The following is a 20,470-nucleotide window of genomic DNA, read 5'->3' as shown; positions in this document are numbered from 1 at the left end:
GCCATGGAACTTTCTCTGTGGTGGGCCTTTCTCTGTTATTTATCCTGTCTATTTTCCACTTGCCTGAATAAAGAAAAACAAATACAAAAGAAGGCTTAGCGTGTCCTGCTGTCCTTATTTTATTTTATTTACCGTTTTGGAAGTTTTCAAAAGTGTTCATTTTCACTTTCTGGTATGGAACACATTTAACAGACTTTCTCTCTGGGACTGCTCCAGAAATCAGGTTGGTGAGCTCCTTGCTTCCCTTTGGTGGTGTGTAAGGGCCTTTCCAAAACATTCAGGTAGACTGCTGCAGCTGGATTATAGCTTGAGGAATCTTCACAGGCGGATGTTTCCTCCAGTTCTTTCATAACACAAATTTTAGCCTGAGGGATTAGCCGTCAAAAAAAGCAAAAGCAAAGGTCTAGCCATTCCTCTGCAGTGCTCCGGGATTCCATTAACATGATAGAGAACTTCCTCGACTTCCTTTTTATGAGTTGCAACAAAATTATCTTGATACACGCCAGAATTTTATTAATATTTGGAAGTGAAACAGAAATGTGTTTTTGCCGAGTCAAAACAGAGCTGTGTACTTCTTTTAGTGTTGCAACTAGACAAAAGCACAATCACCAACAGCACATTCATTTTATCTGCTTCTCTCAGAGTTTGCTCCCCAACGGGATCAATCGAATCTTTGGCATTTTTTTCTTTAAAAAGTCTTTTTACCATGCAATTATATGGAGTCAGAGAAATATGTCAAAAGGAAAAGGGGAGGGAAAGGTTTAATAAATTAATCCCAATTTATTCAGACACCTCATTCAGCACGTTCCATCGATCCAAGCAAAAGAGCAATCATACATAACGTGATCAATGATCCTCTCTTAAAAATATATTTATATACTCATCCCCCCAACACCCCTACCCCTACCTTCAGAACACACAGAACCACAGTTCTGCCAAAGAGTCCAATGCAGGGGTCTGATCTTGCAGATGACTGCCCCAAACGGTTTCCACTTCCAGCTTGGCCTCACAGACAGAGTTGCTGTGACGTGGAATTAAGCCGAAGAAAACGACCCATTTTTCACAGCAGTTTGATGCACCACGGGATTTTGCCTATAAATATTCAACTTGAGTTTTATACAGAAAAAGCAGTGGGTAAAGGCAGCCATGCAGACGTGTAATCATTTTAACAATTTAGTAGTTTAATCTGCTGTCGAGGATCAGAAGCTTGAAAAAATAGCAGTCCAGATTTTGTACATGATCACAAAACAAATCTTATGAAATGGAGGTACCCCAAAGGCTAAATGTGAAATGTGTTATAGAATGCCTTTTTTGGTAAACTGAATTATTTCTTGCTATAAATACCGCCTCATTTAAGTGTACATATCTGTGTGTTTGTCTATATATACACACATTTACACATACATAATTACATGGTGTGATTCTCAGCAAGAAATAAAACTTCTACAAAAACAAAACAACAATAGGGCGTACCAACCTGAGTTCTCACTCAATGTTCATTGCATAAGCAGTCAAAAAAGGTGCTTCTTCAACCTCATAGAAAACCATCAGAATAAACCTTTTCTTGTCAGAGCTCGCAAATAAATTAAGAATATAAGAGGTAGTTTTCATGAAAATTGAAGGTCTTTTCTTTTAAGTCTGTATGTGCAAAGAACATCAAGTCAGTATGAATCTGCAGACTGTAATGGTCATCAATTACCAACACAACAAAAACCAGGTATTTTTACAACTGCATTTGCGTGTCAACACAAACGCATAAGCAGATATTTCCACATATACAATTTCATGCATAGATTCTAGAATATATTTTATAGTAGGCCATTTTACAATATATTCTACAATGTATACACAAAATTACACACATTGAAATAAGTTTCACTTTACAATATATTCAGTACAGTTTTCACAAATTTGAAATATTATATTTGGAGTTCTGTATTTTAACAGGTATGACTTGATCACATGGGAACACGACAGGCCACGCGTCTAATTTAGTGTGCTTAAAATGAGTATCACAGACAGCCGCTGAGGTGCTGAGCTGAGTGACATCGGCTTCGCTCACAGGGCAGCTCGATCCTTCAGGTTTGGATGACAGCGTACCGTCTTTTCACCTGTTAGCAATTAGCACAAGCCTAGCGGTCGCAAGACGACCACTTTTCGCGGCACCGTTCGGAGCGTCAAGCAGTACCCTGGGGGGTGACGAGGTACGCAAATGAAATGCAGCAAACGCCAACGGCCTACCGTTCAATGGCAAAATAACTTCCGACTGGAAAAGTCGAGGGGAAAATTATATTTACATTGAGAAGATGCTTCATGTGTTTGCATGGGTCTGTCCTACTGTTCTAATTCAATTATGCCACCACGGAAAGGCAAATAATAACACAATGACGTCAAGTCTTTGGAATTATGACTATGGTACAACAACTGCACTTTTAAAATATGCATTTCAGCTATGGTATGGGAATAGACTTGGAATTTTGGAAAACTTTCTTTTTTGGGGGAAAAAATTTAAACAAACTAAGTGTATCTGTTTACTCGGATACATTCAACATTACAGCAGTGCCTAATTTTCTTCAAGAGCAATACAGGTTCAGTCAATTCACTTTGCTAAATCTATATTATAAATTCTTTAATTGACCGACTCTGAAATACAATTTCCTTCCATTGCTGAAACACGCTAGACACAATTTCTCTTGTTCTGCTGTCCTTACAAATAACTATATTAATATGGTCATATGTTTATGCATTTTGGTAACCTACAATGATTTTCTTTTTGTACAAGTCACAATGTGGGCAAAAAGCATGCCATCCATTTCACAATCCACCAGACAAATGCTTTCAAAAAGCAACAATGGCAATCTTTACAAGTTGCCCAAACACTTCATTGTCGATTGCTCTACGTGTACTTGCACTGCATGAGGCGGGAATGCCAGAGGTGAGTCACTGGGAGTGATCAGAGAAAGGAACGCATTTTTACTGCTCCGACCACAGCGACCGACCGCGGTTGCTCGATTTAAGGGACCAGCTGCAGATGTGTCTGCGCGGGCTGGGGGATGTCGCTCTTAAAGCTTACAGATGGACAATCACCGGCCTTGTCACCAAGGCGGCGAAACTTGCGTGATTTGGTCGAGAGTTCAGTTCACATGATTCGTAACCATAGTGAAAAATAAAAACTGCTGCATTTGCCGGATACTTTCTGGTCGGAACCTGAACAGCTGCGGTCAAGGTGTGGTCGGGTCACCAAAAATGCGCCCCGGGGCAAAGGTCACACATTGGCGGGGCAGGGAGCGAGGGGGAGGGGAATGAAGGTTCAACATGTTGATGTGAACTTCTATGTAGTAAGACTTAAGATGAGCTGTTTGGGAAAGGGTGGTGAAGATCCAGGAGTATTCTGCCCTCGGCTCTGCCTCTTCCTGGTTGGGGGGGGTTCCAGACACGGCCCCCCCCCCGGCTCTACAGGATCTCCAGGTCAACATGCCGCACCTCCGGATTGCGTTGCTGTGGAGAGAGGAGAACAGGACTGACACCGATACAATGGTAGGCACTGTGCCGCATGGCAGACATGACAACAGATTAAAGCAGGCAGCTACATTCCCAAATTTAAGATGCCTTGATAGCTTTGGAGTTTCAGGACTTTCTTTTTGTGGAACACACTCTTGAGTTCACAATGCCCAATGAGTAAGAGCCATAGTTTTGTGGGTATGTGGACACTGTGAAGGTGTTGGGCTTGGTGCATTGCCCTTCTCAAATTGTACAGCAGTGGTGAAAAACAAAACCGGAATCAACAGTGTTTCAAGAGTGAAGGATGCAGATGGTTTCATGATGGTGTGGGGTTTCAGTGCATTCATACCTATGGAAAAGCAAGGCTGATATTAATCATTACTGAGTGACCATGAGTAAATCACTTCTTTCCTGTAGAGAACGGCTTCCCCCAAAATGACAATTTGCCCATCCACAGAGCTAAATATTTGGACAGCTTTGAGGACCATGAAACATATCCTCTGTAATTAGTGAACTTCTCAGTCACCAGATCTGGGAACATTGCAGTATGATAGCGAAGAGCGACTTCTACTTCCACCAATTAAGCCTGATCTCCACGACTTTCTTGTGGTGTGGATGCCCAGCAGACCCTATTAAGCAACTATATTAGTATTCCCAGTTTTGTTCCACTACCCACAGTTGCACAGTTCATATGAGTTGCTATCCATTACCGAGAACTTATCGATCGCAAATGTTATTGTGTCAAATAGCGTGATCTTTATATCTGGAATGTTCTTGCAAAAAATGTAAGTACTCCTCCCGATCTTGAAGCTAAAACTCATTTTCCGGGGGGAAAAAAAAGCCAAGGAGTACTTGAAAATGAATCACAGGGGAAGTGTTCAGTTCAATTTACCACGTTGCAAATGGCGGAAATACGGCAAATTTATACGTTGTGCTCATCTCACCAAATGCTTTCCCTGAGGCTTGTGTTCTCATGGTAAACCACAGGTTCCTGAAAACCAAAACATTCAATGCTCCCGATGCATTCAAAGCACGCTATGAGGCTTTGCTCAAATTCTCTGTTACCAAAGCCAAACTTTTGCAGCAAAATACACACATAATCAGGAAGAATAATGTTTGGGATAGATATATACTAAAGGAGAACAGAGGACCAGATGCTGGGCCAGTTTAGATGAATGGCCGATGGTTCTGGCCCGGGAGCTGTTATATCTGAAGTGCAGACAGTAGCGGGCCCAATTTGTCATGTTCCCTTTCCGGAGAGCCCCTTCCCGTCTCTCCCGATCGACCGCGGTCTTACATCACCGCGGGGGTCGGCGGCGAGGTAGAGCAGGGCCCTTCCTCCGAGCATCCCGCGGGAGGCGAAAACGCACAGCCGGTGGAACCGATCCATTTCCCCACAGCGTGACCGCCCTGTACAGCGTATGGACGGACTGGGTCCTGACAAATGCAAGCCAGCCGCGTTCCGACTCGAGCGAGGTATCGACGAGGCTTGTGTGAGCGTGCGAGCTTTTACGAAGGGCGTCCATTTTACCAGCGGAACTTTGACTCTCTCAGAGGAGATCTCTCGACGTCTGCGATTCAGCCCGTACCAGAGTAGTACACACATATATGTACGGTGCGTGAGCGTGACCCCTGAGGCTCCGGGAGGAGTAAGTAGCCAAGACACAGTGTATAAAGAATAGTGGGCATGACTATGACTATGGAGGAAGAGTGGGTGTGGCTACACACCGTATGAGGAAAAATAGTGGGCGTGGCCCAAGGTATGAGGAGGAAGGGTGGGCGTGGCATAGGTTATGAGGAAGGAGGGTGAATGTGGCCCCAGTTATGAGGAAGGAAGATGGGCGTGGCCCAGGGTAATGAGGAAGGAGGGTGGGAGTGGCCCAGGGTATGAGGGAGGAGCATGGCTACCCCCTCTACCCCCTACCCCCCTTGCTGCTATTATCCCCCGTTGGTAAAGAAGGTGACCCCCCCACCTTAAGTTCCTTCTCCAGCCGGTCAACCTCAGCCCCGAGCATGTCGATGATGTTCTCCCCGTGCTTAAGCATGAAGTTCTCCAGCTCCTCTGCAGTCTTCACCTGCTGGATTTCCTGCAGATGGTGGAAGGTCACGCACAACATTACACCTGGGGCCTCCTCCAAATTTTAAGTGAAACAAATGAGAGAAAAAAAATCACATTTCCATGCGCCAGAAAAAAAAAAAGAAAAAAGAATTCAACCATCTGCTTCAGCTGCAAGCGCCTGGCCCACCTCGACCTGCCCCCACCCCCCTCCCCAATACACACGCTGAGTATCTGATCGATGTCCTGCTTCTCCAGGTAGGCCCGCGTCACCACCCTCCCGTCGAAGTCCACCTCCGCCTTGAAACGCACTTTGTTCAAGCCCATGTCTGTGGCTTTCACATCGTGGATCGCCCTGGAGACGGGGAAACAGAAACAAGCGAGATCATTATTCACTCTCGCTTCACATCGAAAAGAGCTGTTGAAATCCAACGCGGGGAAAATACATCCTGGTGCAGCACAACAGAAAACGAGGAGACCTGCACACCAGAGACTAGAAGTACGGAGGAGGGGAGCGGGCAGAACTAGTTGGAGCCTTTTGAAGCAATTCTTCCCGACACAACTCAATTTAAAAGGCAGCGAGCAATGCGACTGCTTCCTCTGGAGAAGATCATGTGCACCTGGGGCATTTCTCCGAAACGCAACAGAACGCTCTTATGCGTATTAGAAATGTATTACCAGAAGCTTCTGCGGAACCTTCTGGAAAAGCACTTTCCAAACTCCAGGAAAAATATTTGGGTTGGACCCAACGGCCGAGAAACAAATAACCTTACGAGCGGCATTTTTAATTGGCTGGTACAAGCGGCCAGACTGTGCCGGCGGAGTCAGGCTTTTTGGGGGGGGACAGACCTGACGGCGGGGTCGTTCTCCAGGAACTCGGTGAGCTTCTGCAGGTGCTCGGCCTGGATGGAGCGGCCCAGCAGCGCCTCGGTGTTGGTGTAGATGAGGAAGGCCGAGACGGCGCCCAGCAGCGTGCCCACGCCCAGGGAGCCCAGGCAGTCGTAGTACGGGTTACCTGAGCGCGAGAGCAGCGGGCTAGCACTGACGCGCACAAACACACCGCACACATAGCACTGCTGATAGCCTATATACTGACCTTCTGTCCGGCTACGTGTACTTAATGATTATGACTGGCTAGCTAACTGTGGCTATCCACAAGGGGACATGGCTAAACATGGACCACGGAAATGCAAAGGAGCAGATAAACCTGAACCTCCTCGGACAGGGGCGGCCAATTCCAGGGCCGGTGTGTAGACAAGTTTCTGTTTCCACCCATTGCCCTGGCTAAATGAGCTAACTGGCTAACAAACCAACACTAGTTCACTCGTAGATTAGATCACAGTAAACCATTTCATATAGGAGCGCAAGAACACTCTTTGGATCATTCATGCGCTTATCAATAAATGTAGCTAAACAATAAGATGGCGTAAATCTTAAGGCTAACCAAGTAATTAAGGGCAGAGTTTAGCATTAAAACCAGAAACAGATATGCCCCTTGTTGCCCACCTCTGTCCTGGGTACAGTATATATAGGCGGAAGAATTCAGGATCTCAACTCCAGGTCTATATAGAGTAACTGTGCTGCACAAATAGGTCTGGGTTTAAAGACGTTGCAACAGTGACCTCTAGTGCTGAGTGCAAGCCATCACAGGTATGTTTTTCAAGGCAGCAATTTACTTCAATTTTATATTTAAAAAAAAAACACTACTTAAAAATTAGCCCTGAACGAGTGGTGGTAAATGTTTTGTTTTTTTTAAACACTTATTGCACATTAGGCGGTGATTGGCCGCGTTGGTCACAGCTGGCGAGTGGACCAATCAGAAGACAGATGTTGGGAGGTTGTTTGCCCACCAGTGAGAGAGGTGAGGCCCATGCAGCTGGCAGCCAGGATAACTCCCAGCACAGCAGCTGCATCCTCCAGCAGGACCACATTAGTGCTCGGGTCTCGAGACTGCATCACTGAAAAACAGGGCAGGACCATGTTAAAACTGGGGTGTACAGACTGTACCCCTAAAACACATTCCCCCAAACCATGTTAATGATGTGGTGTATAGACTGTACCCCTAAAACACAGACTGTACCCCTTAAACACATTCACCCAAACCATGTTAATGATGTGGTGTACAGACTGTACCCCTAAAACACATTCACCCAAACCACGTTAATGCTGCGGTGTACAGACTGCACCCCTAAAACACGTTCACCCAAACCATGTTAAAGCTGCGGTGTACAGACTGTACCCCTAAAACACATTCACCCAAACCATGTTAAAGCTGGGGTGTACAGACTGTACCCCTAAAACACATTCACCCAAACCACGTTAATGATGTGGTGTACAGACTGCACCCCTAAAACACATTCACCCAAACCATGTTAATGATGTGGTGTACAGACTGTACCCCTAAAACACATTTACCCAAACCATATTAATGATGTGGTGTACAGACTGCACCCCTAAAACACATTCACCCAAACCATGTTAATGATGTGGTGTACAGACTGGACCCCTAAAACACATTCACCCAAACCATGTTAATGATGTGGTGTACAGACTGTACCCCTAAAACACATTCACCCAAACCATGTTAATGATGTGGTGGACAGACTGTACCCCTAAAACACATTCACCCAAACCATGTTAAAGCTGGGGTGTACAAACTGTACCCCTAAAACACATTCACCCAAACCATGTTAATTATGTGGTGTACAGACTGTACCCCTAAAACACATTCACCCAAACCACGTTAATGCTGAGGGGTCCCTAAACACAATGAAACAGTCGGTCACAGTTCGTTCTGAAGCCCGTGCAGCTGACTGGATTGAGAACAGCCAATCAGAAAGCATTTCTTTACATGCTTTGACTTGATTGTTCAACATGTAGTCACCTTTGAGCATAAAAGAAAACCCAAGTTTGCCGTAAGCAGATACGCACAGCAAAGGGCATACGTACCGTAGTCATAGAAAGACAACCCTTGGAGTTGAGCACTCTTTTTAATCTCATTGAACGCCACCAGCAGCGTAGCTGAAACGAGAACCGAACAGCGTGAAGCAGAGAGACAGACAGACCTCACGGGTAAAAAATCATTACTTTTCCAAAGTTCATATAACATACTCAAATTTCATGTCATTAGAAGAAACTGAAAACTAATTTTAGCACCCGGGAGATGTTCCGTCAAGTATAGTTTAATTCCAGGAAAATTCCAAAAGGTAGAAGGCTCTTTATTCCTGAAGAAACTTACTCTAGGGCAAAACACCAACATTTAAGTTCTCACTGTGTCTCAACCTGAGAGGCAGGGTTGATGACAATATACAGATCTGGCGACTAACGTGGAGTAGTATTACATTTCATTATTTCATATCAAAAGACAAATTTCAAGGTGAACTCGGTTTGGCAAAACCTTCAAAACTATATTTACAGAGGTCGAAGACTGTAAAGTGCTGGTTCCTTTCCTACTTCGTGCCAGACAGTAAGTGAAGTATTGTTATTGCACCGTTATACAGACAGAGTGGATGCCAAACTAAATACCTTCAAGGCCTAGTTTCCCCTATTTTTCTCCAGTTGCTGTTTACAAAAGTGAGAGTCATGATTCTGGAGTCAGAGATAATGAATCCCAAGCATGGGTCATTAATTATGAACTTTTACCATAAAGTTCAAATCATGAGTCACATCCAGGACCAAATTCACCACATGAATCATGAATTATATGCATAGATCAAGCCTCAGAACTGGCTGAAATCATAAAAACATGCAAGACGCCCTCCTTCAGATATGAGAATTGCCACCCATGTATATGAAACATGACTGGATAATTCATGTGCCATGCTTCAGTAAAACAGACAATAGAAATAGTCAGTGATTGAGCAATAGGAAATACAGACTCTCTCATATAGACTTGAGGATCGGATGGTGCAATATGGGGATGCGTATGTGCAGCATGGTAGTGCGTTGGGCTGTCGAGGGACCCTACCTCCCTCTGAGACCAGGGAGCCAGCCAGAATGCAGTAAGCCTGAGGGAGCACAGCACACAGAAAGAGCAGAGTTACACAACTGCACGACTCTTACCGTTCATCCTCACAATAACCACCCAATGGGCTCCATTAACCTAGCCGCAAGGTACTGCTTTGGTCTTATCCAATTAAAATGGTTTCACAAGTATGCACAACATGTTCGGTTGTCACTGAAATGAAGAGAAATGCATGAGAAATGCTAAGAAATTAACACATAACATTGCCCTGTGCAATATGCAGGCCAAACACCCATCACTCAAAGACAGCGGGGAAAAACTGGCAGGGTTTAAAGTTAGCTTTAAAGTCATTTTAATATTACAATAATTACAGGCTCAAACGAATAGAAACCAAAAAACAGAAATATATATATATATATATTTTTTTTTTTAAACATTAAAAAGTAATGAAGTTAGCTTTTGCACAACCTACAAATTCAGAAAAAAGCCAACTATGTAATGTATAATTAATAACCAAAAACCACTGAAGAATTAGCCACTGTCAGCCAGCAGAACATTAACAAAGTTTCATTATTAATTAGCAAGGTAAAATGGCAGACTTCTCTTAACAGAGGGCAAGGTCTCACAGATTTTTTTTTTTACTTTCAGGGGGAAAAGCCCTCTCTTAACCAATCTTTCTCGGCTGCCTTTGATTGGGATACTGCACCGCGCCCAAACATTGCTTGAGGTTGCTGGCTTTTAGTTTTGCGCACCTCCGAGGTCTACAACACAGAGATGAGAAGCTCCCTCTGCCTGTTAAAGCATTAGCGACGCGCTACCTGGCAGGAAAAGCAACTCGGAGGCCCATAACGAGTGACACCCCAGGTAATCAATCAATTCAATCCATTTTTATTTGTGTAACGCAGGGGCTTTGTCACAAAGCAGCTTTACAGAGAACGGGCCCCCAAAGAGTAAACCTAGGGCAACAGTGGCAAGGAAAAACTCCCTGACCGATAACAGGAAGAAACCTCGAGCGGAACGGGACTCAGAGGGGGAAACCCGTCTGCCGCGGGCAGGGTAACATCCGCGGGAGAGCGTGCCGCCGCGTCCGATTCGCCGACGGGAGCCTCTTAAGCCGAAACCACGACCGCCGTCGGCGAGCGGCTCACCCAGAGCAGGGACTCGATTGGCTGCGGGTGCAGGAGGCCGATGATGCCGTGGTACCAGGACAGCCCCGCCCCCATCATGAAGATGCCCACCCCGCTGATGAGGGAGGCGATGTAGCGCATGTTGGTAAAGCCGTACCTGTGGGGGGGAGGGGGGGGGACCAGGAGAGGGACCAGCATTACCACAGGACGGCCAAGATAACGTCCTCAGAGGGATCGTTTTAATTTCGATTTATATTGAGCTGTTCAATTAGAACAATGCGTTCGTTCACATGAAATGTTACATGAAATTAACTTTCAGAGGCCAATATCAAATATGCAAATAATGATCTGACAGAATAAATGTCTTTGTCTGCCATAGACAGCAGTGGCGATCGGCAAGGGAAATGGCTGTTCTTACGGGTGCACCGCGTCCGGGTTCCTTACTGACTGGCTAATGCCCAAAGCCAACAGGGCCTGGGGGGGGGGAAAAAGAGCGGGAGGGAGGGAGGGAGGGAGAGAAAAAGGGCGGGAAGGATGGAGGGAGAGGAAGAAAAAGGACAGGAGGGAGGGAGGGAGATTTATTTCATACGTATTCCACACTCTGGGGGAATTACAAAGGTGTCAATGTGCATTAAAAACAAATCGCTGGCGGTGCTCACTTGGTTGCAGGTGTCGGCTAGTGAGTGGATGGCCTCGGAGAACATACTGGCTGATCCAGTGTATACCCAAGCCAAGAGCTTGAAGAAGAAATTCAGCCCGTTTCTGAAAGTCGAGAGGGAGGCAAAGCCATTAGCAACAGTTACACAAAACAGCCAAAAAAATTACCTTAACCTTTGATCCCCTGACTGAATAAAGTGCAGCATTTCCTGGCCCTGCTCTGTATGCGTGGGCGTGGCCAGGACTCCCGGGCATGTGACCGCCGATGACCATACGCGCCCTCTCATTCAATCACTCTAATCTAATTGGCTAACCGCGTCAGGCGCGCGCCTCGTGACCTCGGTCTGACATACGGCCTGAGGGCTTCTGTTAACTCATTCCCCACTCGCACGTTATTAACATTGCGTTGACGCGGTCAGACGCGACATCCACAGGAACACCGACACGGACCAAGCAATGTGTAGGAGTCTACACAGTAACTGTAGAGAAGCGATCCCACTACGACTGTGTGATACAGAAAATTCCCAATATTTACCTGGCCAACATGACTGACAGATGCCTCCCCTTCTATTTACCTTTTATTTGTATAATATTTCAACTTGCTGGGTTTATTATTAAGCAGTCTAAAACATATAACTAGGCACAATAACAATAAATAAAAGCAGTCTGTAGACAGTAGACAGTGTTGTTAAGTTTTTTTGTCTATAGCACAATCCAAAATTTTTTTTTTTTTTTTTAATTGGCCAGCCCAAGAGTTGTAACCATAAAAGAATAGCTGCTGTCACTGTTCCTCTCATGAAGAAAGCAGAGTTTACCAGCGACGAAAACTAAAAAGAAAAGCACAAAAAGGCTTCAGAGCGCTAACCGTTCTTTGACTTTGAGTCTGGCTGAAAAAAATGATGAATTAAAAATTAAATAAGACTAGGATAGGTAACTTTTTACACTCATTTACATCATCAGTGGCAAATGAAATGTGTCAATTCTCTGACTCTGTGTACCTTGCATTATCGTATTGGCCCATATCTGCCATAACCTTAGCATCAGTCCAATAAAGCCAAGTCAGGCCATTATCGGCCAATATTGATACGATCCCACTATTATCCTGCATCCCTAGATTCTGCCCATGGTTCCACAAACTTACATGCAAATGGCGACCATCACCACCTTCCCCGGGCCTTGTAAAAATGTGGTCCGCTTACCCGATCGAGGCTGTGCGTAACACAGGAGAGAGTGGGGGATGGGGGGGGGCATCATATCACAGGTAGTTAACATCCCAAAACCACAAAGCACAACGGTCCAACAATTTACAACATGCACTGCCCACAACCCACAACCCTTAACCACAACATTTGCACTGAACAGACGAGTTTCACATTTCTAGTCAATCTAGCACATTCTGAAAGCTCTTATTGTGAAATGTAGCACTGCGTAGAATATTGCACTAATTTGCTAATAATAACTCCGTAACAAAAATAACATAAGCGAAATAAAATCACTGGGCAGAGCAGTGCTGCAGACAGAATGGAATTGTGCTGTACAGTCCGATGACATACAGGGGATGCCAGCAATGCACACTGTGACTATGTAGGCAAAAGGTCATGTGACTGTGGGGGGGTTAGTCGGGAAGAACTGTCAAACGGCAACAGAAACCCTGGATCTTTCCGGCTGTCGCCCGCCAAATCAGCACGAAAGACCGGTAAAACTGCAGTGTAACATGGGACGAATACCAACACCAGCTTAAAACATTTTAGGATTGACACTAAGGCCTAAGCCTTTTAACAATCACCGTGGCACCCGTTAAACACCTAGCCTGGACCATACACCGTCATACCAGAACTGTAGCATTTTGCTTCAAAGCACCCTGGAAAGCCACACTCACCTTTGTGTTGCCCCAGAAATCTTTATATTCCTTCAAAAGTTGTTGATTCCGAAATAAATCTGAAAATTTGGGGGAACAGTTTTATGGTTTTCATACATCCAGGAAAAACAAAGTCTACCAGTGGTAAGTCTACAGTTCTCTATGATTAATTCCCATATTTTGATGGCAAAACCATGTGTATTTGTCTTCAAATATACATATCTAACAGTATTTAATGTCAATTATCAAGTAAAACCAAATCGAGTCACTTTCAATTGATTTATATTAAAAAGGAACCAAATATTGTAAAAACTACACCAGGCCATCCATAGCTCAATTTCCATGGGTGAATGCATACGTATTTGATATAATAAAGGAACAAAGCAAAACAAATATACAAAAGAAGCTGAGTAATAGTGGATCACTGAAAACCATTCCAAAATCCAGCAAGGAAAAAAAAAATGCTCCAGCAACATCCCAATTACTACTGGAGCAACTAAATGTTAACTCATACAAAAATTCTAAAAACGGAAAAAATAAGCAAATAAACTAGCCTGTTGTTTTTTTTAAAATATTCCAATCAAGGGATTTGAATTTTTTAAACAGGTGTATAGTGACATTAGTTTCAATGTTCAAAGATGATTGCCTAGTTCTGAATGACCTCCAATCCCAATTCATTCCCAGATGTTCCATCATATGTCTACATGCACAGGGAAGTAGCTATACTAAATCTAGAGATATGAAATATCAGCATTCTGGTATCTAATACATTCAGATATCTACAGTAAATACAGGCATATCTACCGCTAACTCAGATATCTTCAGTAAATTCATCGATATTTGCAGGCAACTATTGATATGAATTGTAAATACACATTTATCTATAGTACATAAATGCCTACTTTCTTTATACTCCCTCTCAACCTCGCTCCTCAGGTTCCTCTCCCGGGCGAGTGCCTCTTGGCTACCCCACACTTCCAGAGCCCTGCAGACCACAGGCAGACACAAGGCTTTGTGCTCAACCCTCATGCAATACCAAAACAGCAGCACAACACCACCAATCTGTACGTCAATGTGTCATTTCATATCTACAATTTGAAATTATTTGATGGCGTTTGTATAAACATGTCTTCGTATGAACATGTCACATATTCGTGTATATATATGAACTTTTCACAAAAAAGGCAGATATACAAGTAGTTGATATGCCCAAGCAAATGCATTCTCTGGACAGTACAATATCGCAACTATAGCCCGAGGGGGTCTTTTCAGATGGGCAGTAAATTTCAGAGGGACAGGTTTATTGGTTTAGGAACAGGAATTATGGTTGTGAAAGTAGAACATGTCCACATGGGTTATTTCAGGATCAGCCTCCTCCTAAATACAGGAAACCACAAAATCATTATCTTTTAAAGCGCCCTCTGTCCTGAGAACAGTGAGCTCTGTGAGTTTGTGTGAGGACTGACCAGCAGCCACTGGGGAGTCAATATTCAGATAATGGCTAGCTCTTCCAACCAGTCAATTTGTTCTGTATCAGTCAGCATTTGATTCCTGCAGGCTAGACTCCTCCTCTCCATTAACAATGGACAGTGTGCCCAGTGCAGAAGGCGGGCTCAAACCTCACAGGCTCACAAAATCAGAGCTCAATCCACTGTTACACTTTTACATATTCGGGCCTATGTGTGGCAGAACTTGGGTTGAGGGGTACGAACTTTGACTCCACGTCAGAGCGCAGGAAGACGGTGAACGCTTCGGTGTCGTCGTGGGGACTGCGTCGGCGGATCTTCCGCAGCTGCTCCAGGTCGCTATGGGGGGTGGATTGTTGAAAAAAAATAATTTACAATGCGAAAAGGAAAATATGTCATTCAGAGGAACAGGGTCGGGTCACAGGCGCACTAATTGAGCCTGCCAGGCAGGGAAGCCAAACCCATCATCGCTAATGCTATAATCAGGGCCGTGTGCTGGCTCATCAACTCATTTGGCACACTGTGAATGCTGGGAGCCTTCAGTCCAAGTCAATGACAGAGAGCAACTGTTGCGCCAATAAGCATAAGTTCCAGCAGCAGGCAAAACCCTGAAAAAGCTTTAGGTGCTCATAGGAAATGTAGTCCAGGTTTGCACAAACACTCTACGTAATCTTACTAAGGATCAGCACTCCCAGCGACACTGCTGCAAGCTCTTGAGCTCTTGTCTACCTCACTCCCAAGGAATAAATCATGTATTGAAGGATATGGGTATGAATGGTTTGAGTCACAGAACCTTTGAATACACTTCAGCCCAGACAAACCAAAGATCCATAGGGAGTCTCATTGGTAAACACAACTCCGGCCAATTCTCACTCTTGGTGAACTTGTTGCCCCTGCAACACAGCTTGTTGCCTGATCAGGCCACAGTATTGTTGCTTCTGGCAAATGCCTCCAAGACTCAGTCAACGGTGAACCTCAGCTGCAACATTACAGAGCAATGGAGATGCCTTGGCTCGAATGCCGCATATCAAATACCCCTTGCAAACATCACTTATTGGGACACTTACTGTACCCTTGTGGCAGGTGTTTCAACCTTCAGCAGCTGCAGTTACAAATACCACACAAAATTAATGAATGAGCACTGAATTAATAGTCCCACGTAGCCACTAATTGACCCAACAACAGTCTGAAGGCAAGCTGTTGCATTTATAGCGCTGGGTTTCTTACCTGGGTTTGAGACAGAACTCGTTCATGGCTCTAACCGCAGTGATGAAGTTATTCTGGGTGTACTTCGCACCGTACTCCCTCTTCTTCAGTACCGCCCTCACTGAGGAAAGAGCCCAGTGTGAAACATAATAACATAAGTGTGAAAGTACAGCCAAAATGAAGTTCTCCCCAAAATGAAGTTCTAATACATCAAGAGTACAACAGAGAGCAAGTGATCAGTATGTGAAATTGCAGGGAATCTCTCTAAAATTAAGTTCTACGAGCCTACATCACACAGGCAGCGAGAAACACTAGTAAAAGCCAATTCATTCAAGAGTCCCAGGCAAGCACTCAAATCAATGCCTGTACAGTGCCCAAAGGTATAAAACAGAGTATATACTAACCAGATGGTCAAGTCTATATTCCTGAAACTGAAAGTTCCATACTAAGGTCTACATCAGGGGTCTCCATTCCTAGTACATTAGGTCAACACGGTAAGCCAGTTTTAGACGTTACACAGCACTTTACTGGCCAATTAAAGCAGTTGACTACACATCCATCTAATCCATTTCTCTCGGCTTGACAATATGGCTAGTTTATAGAGCAAGTGAGGTACTGAAACGCTATCGGCCACAGAGAAAGGCACAGATACAAACCATGCCCTACATTACCTTTCACTTGGATAGCCTTAGCTGGGCCAGGGATTGCGAGATCTTGTGCTACAAAGGGAAACCGACAAAATCAATATAAACCAAAACAGCCGCTGAAATACTTCTCTAATGCGCCATAAAACTAAATGTCAAAAAACAAACAGGTAGCCACACCTCATACTGGTCTGATCAAACACTTACCAGTTGTATCTCCAGCTGTTCAGCCATGAAAAACATGGGGGGAGGGGAGGAAAACATTCAGCCGATTGATAAAGAGCACAAAACCATTTAGAAGCTTGAGCAGTTTTAAGGGATTTTAACATTACCGCGCAAGTCTGCTTTAACTTCTGACTCAAGTGACTGTACACAGAAACAGGCGCACATTCGGTATAAGTTTCAGCTGAAACTGAATAACCCCTTACCGGGCACATCGGGCTGAGGAGCAGTTTCCGGGGCCTTCTCAGGCGTGTCGGGTTTATCGGGCCCAGACGAGGACCCGTCTTTGCTGCCGCTGGTGGTGGAGTAGTACTGGTTCTGACCCACCGCGAGAGCTGCCACGTGGCTGTCATGGAGACTGAACCAGAGGCTGTGCACTCCACCCGCATTCTGCCACCCTGTGGACAGCGACGGAAGCGACGGCATTCATAGCCAGTGAGATGGCTAGTGAGCAAACTCATAAACAAGCGCAATAACTGGCTAACTCACGAGCTTGCTAGTTAACTCAATGACTAGCTAGCTCAGTCACTACCAAGCAATTCAGAAAACTCACAACCTAACTACCTCACTTGCTTGTTCATTATTATATGGAAATTTTCTTACACAAAACTAAATACTTTTACAATCCCATTTCTATATATCAGCTGAAATCGCAAAGGTAGGCTCCCAGTCTGTCAGTTTAGCACTTAAACCAGTGGTCTCAAACTCGTTGCCATGGAGGGCTGTATGTATGCAGGTTTTCTTTCCAACCAATTAATGCTGCCTTAATTGAGTCCAATTACTCATTCAGCCAAATGCATCTAACTGCATTGAAGCACAGAATATAAGCGAGTTTTTATTTAGACAATGCGGGTCACCATTATGTGCAAACCTACATCCCTAAGTCAGCAAATAAGAGAACTAATTACATAATCAAGATCTGAGGCTGGAATAAAAACCAGCATACACACGGCCCTCCATGGCACTGAGTTGGAGATCACTGACATAACCCCCTAAAATACCACAGAAGAAACATTTTATGGGTAGGAATGCTAAAGGACATAAGGTGTTCTATACTAAACACAGAATGTGGGGTAGTTGCTGTTTCCTGTTTCAGCAGACTACATAACCAGAATTGCTTCTGTGAATATCAAGCCATACAAATGGACCACGTTACAACATAATATAAAGACGTAAATGGTAAATGGACTGCATTTATATAGCACTTTTACCCAAAGCGCTTTACAATTGATGCCTCTCACTCACCCATTCACACACACACTCACACACCAACGGTAAAAGGCTGCCATGCAAGGTACCAATCAGCTCGTTGGGAGCAATTAGGGGTTACAGGGACACTTCGACAAGCCCAGGGTTGGGGATCGAACCAGCAACCCCCCGAATGCCAGACAAACGCTCTGACCTCCTGAGCTATGTCGCCTATGATGTATATTAATAATATGAAACAGTAAAATATTTAATATTAAATATTTAATGAAACAGCCTGATTTACATGAGATTACATATCTGATCCAAAGAAAGCCTCTTTTGCTTCCCCCTTTACATTTGCAATGGGACAATATAGTTGCATAAACCTTACCAACTATGAAGGGGCAATGTCTATGAAAATAGATCATCATTAGGAGCAAATACTAAGCTATAACTGCTCCATAAAGCATCTAGGCTATATCCACTTCAAAAACACTAATGTCATATTTTAGGCATCTAGTAGACACCCTTAGAGCACTCTTTACATGCGATCAATTCATGCAATGAGATATTTACAGCAGCAATTCATATTACGAGTAGGGTCAAGGATAAAAGTGGCTGTGCCCTACTTGTGAATGGGCCCTACAACTTCCTCAGTAGCAAACCCAATCCCCTAACCATTATGCTCCACACCTGCACAGAGACATGCACCTCACCCTAAACCTGTACAAAAAGATGCACCTCACTCAAACAGTGCATAGCACAACAATGACAGAATGGGATTAGCGGCAGGTATTGGACATAGACAGGATAATCACCTTGACATGGTCGTCCCACTCTTGGAGCTCTTTGTGACAAGGAGGCTCTCTGTCTCAGGTAAACCCTACAGAACACATGCCACGGTCTTTGGGCCAGGCCTGGGAACATCCTGGCAGGGATTGGGGGGGCAACGCTGGAACCTACTGTTAGAACAAGAAACGTTGTAGTCAATCAATGTACCGCCGTTTTATGGAGAAGTAAACAAATAAACAAGAAAACATGGATGTTATCTGAAACAAGCTAGTGCTTTGGAGAAAATTATAAAATTAACTTAGCCATCAACAATCTTTCCAGCCATATCCACAAGAGTACTGCTGCCAGTAAACGCAATAGCCTACATAAACGTTTAGCTAGCTTAAACAACTGACATCTAGCTAACGTTAGGCAGGCAGTTACATAGGGTTAACGTTAGCTAAAGATTCAGACTAAAAATCTTTCTCTAGTCTTAACCAATTATCATTACTATTATTATTTGGTGAGGAATATAATCCGTATAACGACGTTACATTTGCTAGCTAAAAATTGTTGACCAACGGCCTGTTTAGCAATGTAGTTTGGTAGTCTAAGGTTAGCTATCCTATTTTCACCAGTTTGATGACGCACTTTGCTATATTAGCGTTTGATAACCCAACATGCTAAGTAATAACCTAATTTCATAGCCTAACCAATTTACGTTATCGATCCATTTTACCAAACCGGTGTACAATTTTGAATGGAATTAAATGAAAATCCAAGCGAACCGACATCTTGGAGGAAAAAAAAGTGCTTGCAGTGTGACGTTATCACAAACCTTGAAAGTCAGCAGGACTTAGTTATGGTTAAATCGCTCGCCGGTGTCATTATACTCATAGACATATATACATGTATATAATGTCTGAGTATACTGGCCTACCACGTTAAGTCACTGTAGCTGGGAAGCTAGCTGGTAAACAAACTACCTGTCGGTCGTTGAATTGTCATTAAGTTAGTTTAGCCGGTTCACTAGTAATAGCTAGCTCGTTGTGTACCCGGCACCGTACTGACAGCTAGCTAACCGACCATACACGTCGTGAGACGTGAGAAGCCGAATGAGAAATACAGTAAAGTTAAAGCCAGTTTCACTATTCATGTATATGATTATAGCGAAGAACTTTGTGTTTTCAATGTGATAAAAACATAGCTAGCTAGCAAGAAATTCGGCTAAAACTGGATACAGTGGCACTTCGCTTGATGGCTAGCTTAGTCATTTACATTGATAAGCAGCTATGTACGCGCAAACTCATAACTAAAATGTTTGTGGTTGTGCCTCTAAGAATCTAGAATAAAAATATTTTTACAGATAGGCAGCAAGTGATTTTATCTTACCTGTCTGCAGTAAGTATTGCTCCACATACCTCAGTCCATCTCAAATTATAGCCAACTAGCTAGCTAACACTCACCGCTGCCATCATTAGCAGACCACTTCGCACAAACACAGACAGAAACGACGGAATCTCGCGATACGACGTGTTGAACCAACTCCCGTTCATTTTACTATCGCGAGAACGAGTGGAACGCAAACAAGGTCACGTAATGTTTCAACTCGTCTGTGTTACTTTATGTTTAATCATGTTGTGATCTTAGAAGTGGTCAGGTTCGTTGCGAAATGGTTAATGTGCGTTCACCTGGCACAATGTATCTCAGTACCCAGACTATGTTTACTTCTCAAGATATCTGGGAGTGCTGAAAGTGAGAAAGCTCAGAATTGTACTGGAATTACAAAATAACAGCATAGATTAGTGAT

At 44.0% G+C, this 20,470-nt stretch overlaps 1 protein-coding gene across 1 annotated transcript; it reads right to left on the bottom strand.

Moving 5' to 3' along the window:
* Positions 1-745: 745 nt before the first annotated feature.
* On the bottom strand, positions 746-20,197 carry slc30a9 (solute carrier family 30 member 9). Its single transcript, XM_035426497.1, has 20 exons — positions 20,053-20,197; positions 18,708-18,851; positions 16,908-17,099; positions 16,687-16,701; positions 16,507-16,554; positions 15,857-15,956; positions 14,876-14,968; positions 14,066-14,148; positions 13,185-13,243; positions 12,447-12,514; positions 11,308-11,410; positions 11,067-11,122; positions 10,670-10,805; positions 9,525-9,564; positions 8,507-8,578; positions 7,408-7,515; positions 6,407-6,572; positions 5,783-5,912; positions 5,475-5,588; positions 746-3,498 (listed from the first exon to the last, which is right to left on the bottom strand). Exons 2-20 carry the CDS (start codon positions 18,814-18,816, stop codon positions 3,454-3,456), a joined length of 1,737 nt encoding a protein of 578 aa, XP_035282388.1. The 5' UTR covers positions 18,817-18,851; positions 20,053-20,197; the 3' UTR covers positions 746-3,453.
* Positions 20,198-20,470: the final 273 nt, after the last annotated feature.

The sequence above is a fragment of the Anguilla anguilla genome, chromosome 7 (genome assembly GCF_013347855.1).
Source record: "Anguilla anguilla isolate fAngAng1 chromosome 7, fAngAng1.pri, whole genome shotgun sequence".
Lineage (NCBI taxonomy): Eukaryota > Metazoa > Chordata > Actinopteri > Anguilliformes > Anguillidae > Anguilla > Anguilla anguilla.
This window is presented reverse-complemented; position numbering and strand designations above follow the sequence as displayed.

Bases quoted from the DNA above. Each gene is read 5' to 3' on its own strand.
- slc30a9 (XM_035426497.1), bottom strand. From the start codon at position 18,816: ATGTTCCCAGGCCTGGCCCAAAGACCGTGGCATGTGTTCTGTAGGGTT. The intron at 11,123-11,307 runs GTGAGCACCGCC...CCCCCCCCCCAG, and splicing joins TAGCCGACACCTGCAACCAA to GCCCTGTTGGCTTTGGGCAT. The intron at 6,573-7,407 runs GTGGGCAAACAA...TCTCGCGCTCAG, and splicing joins GGGCCTCACCTCTCTCACTG to GTAACCCGTACTACGACTGC.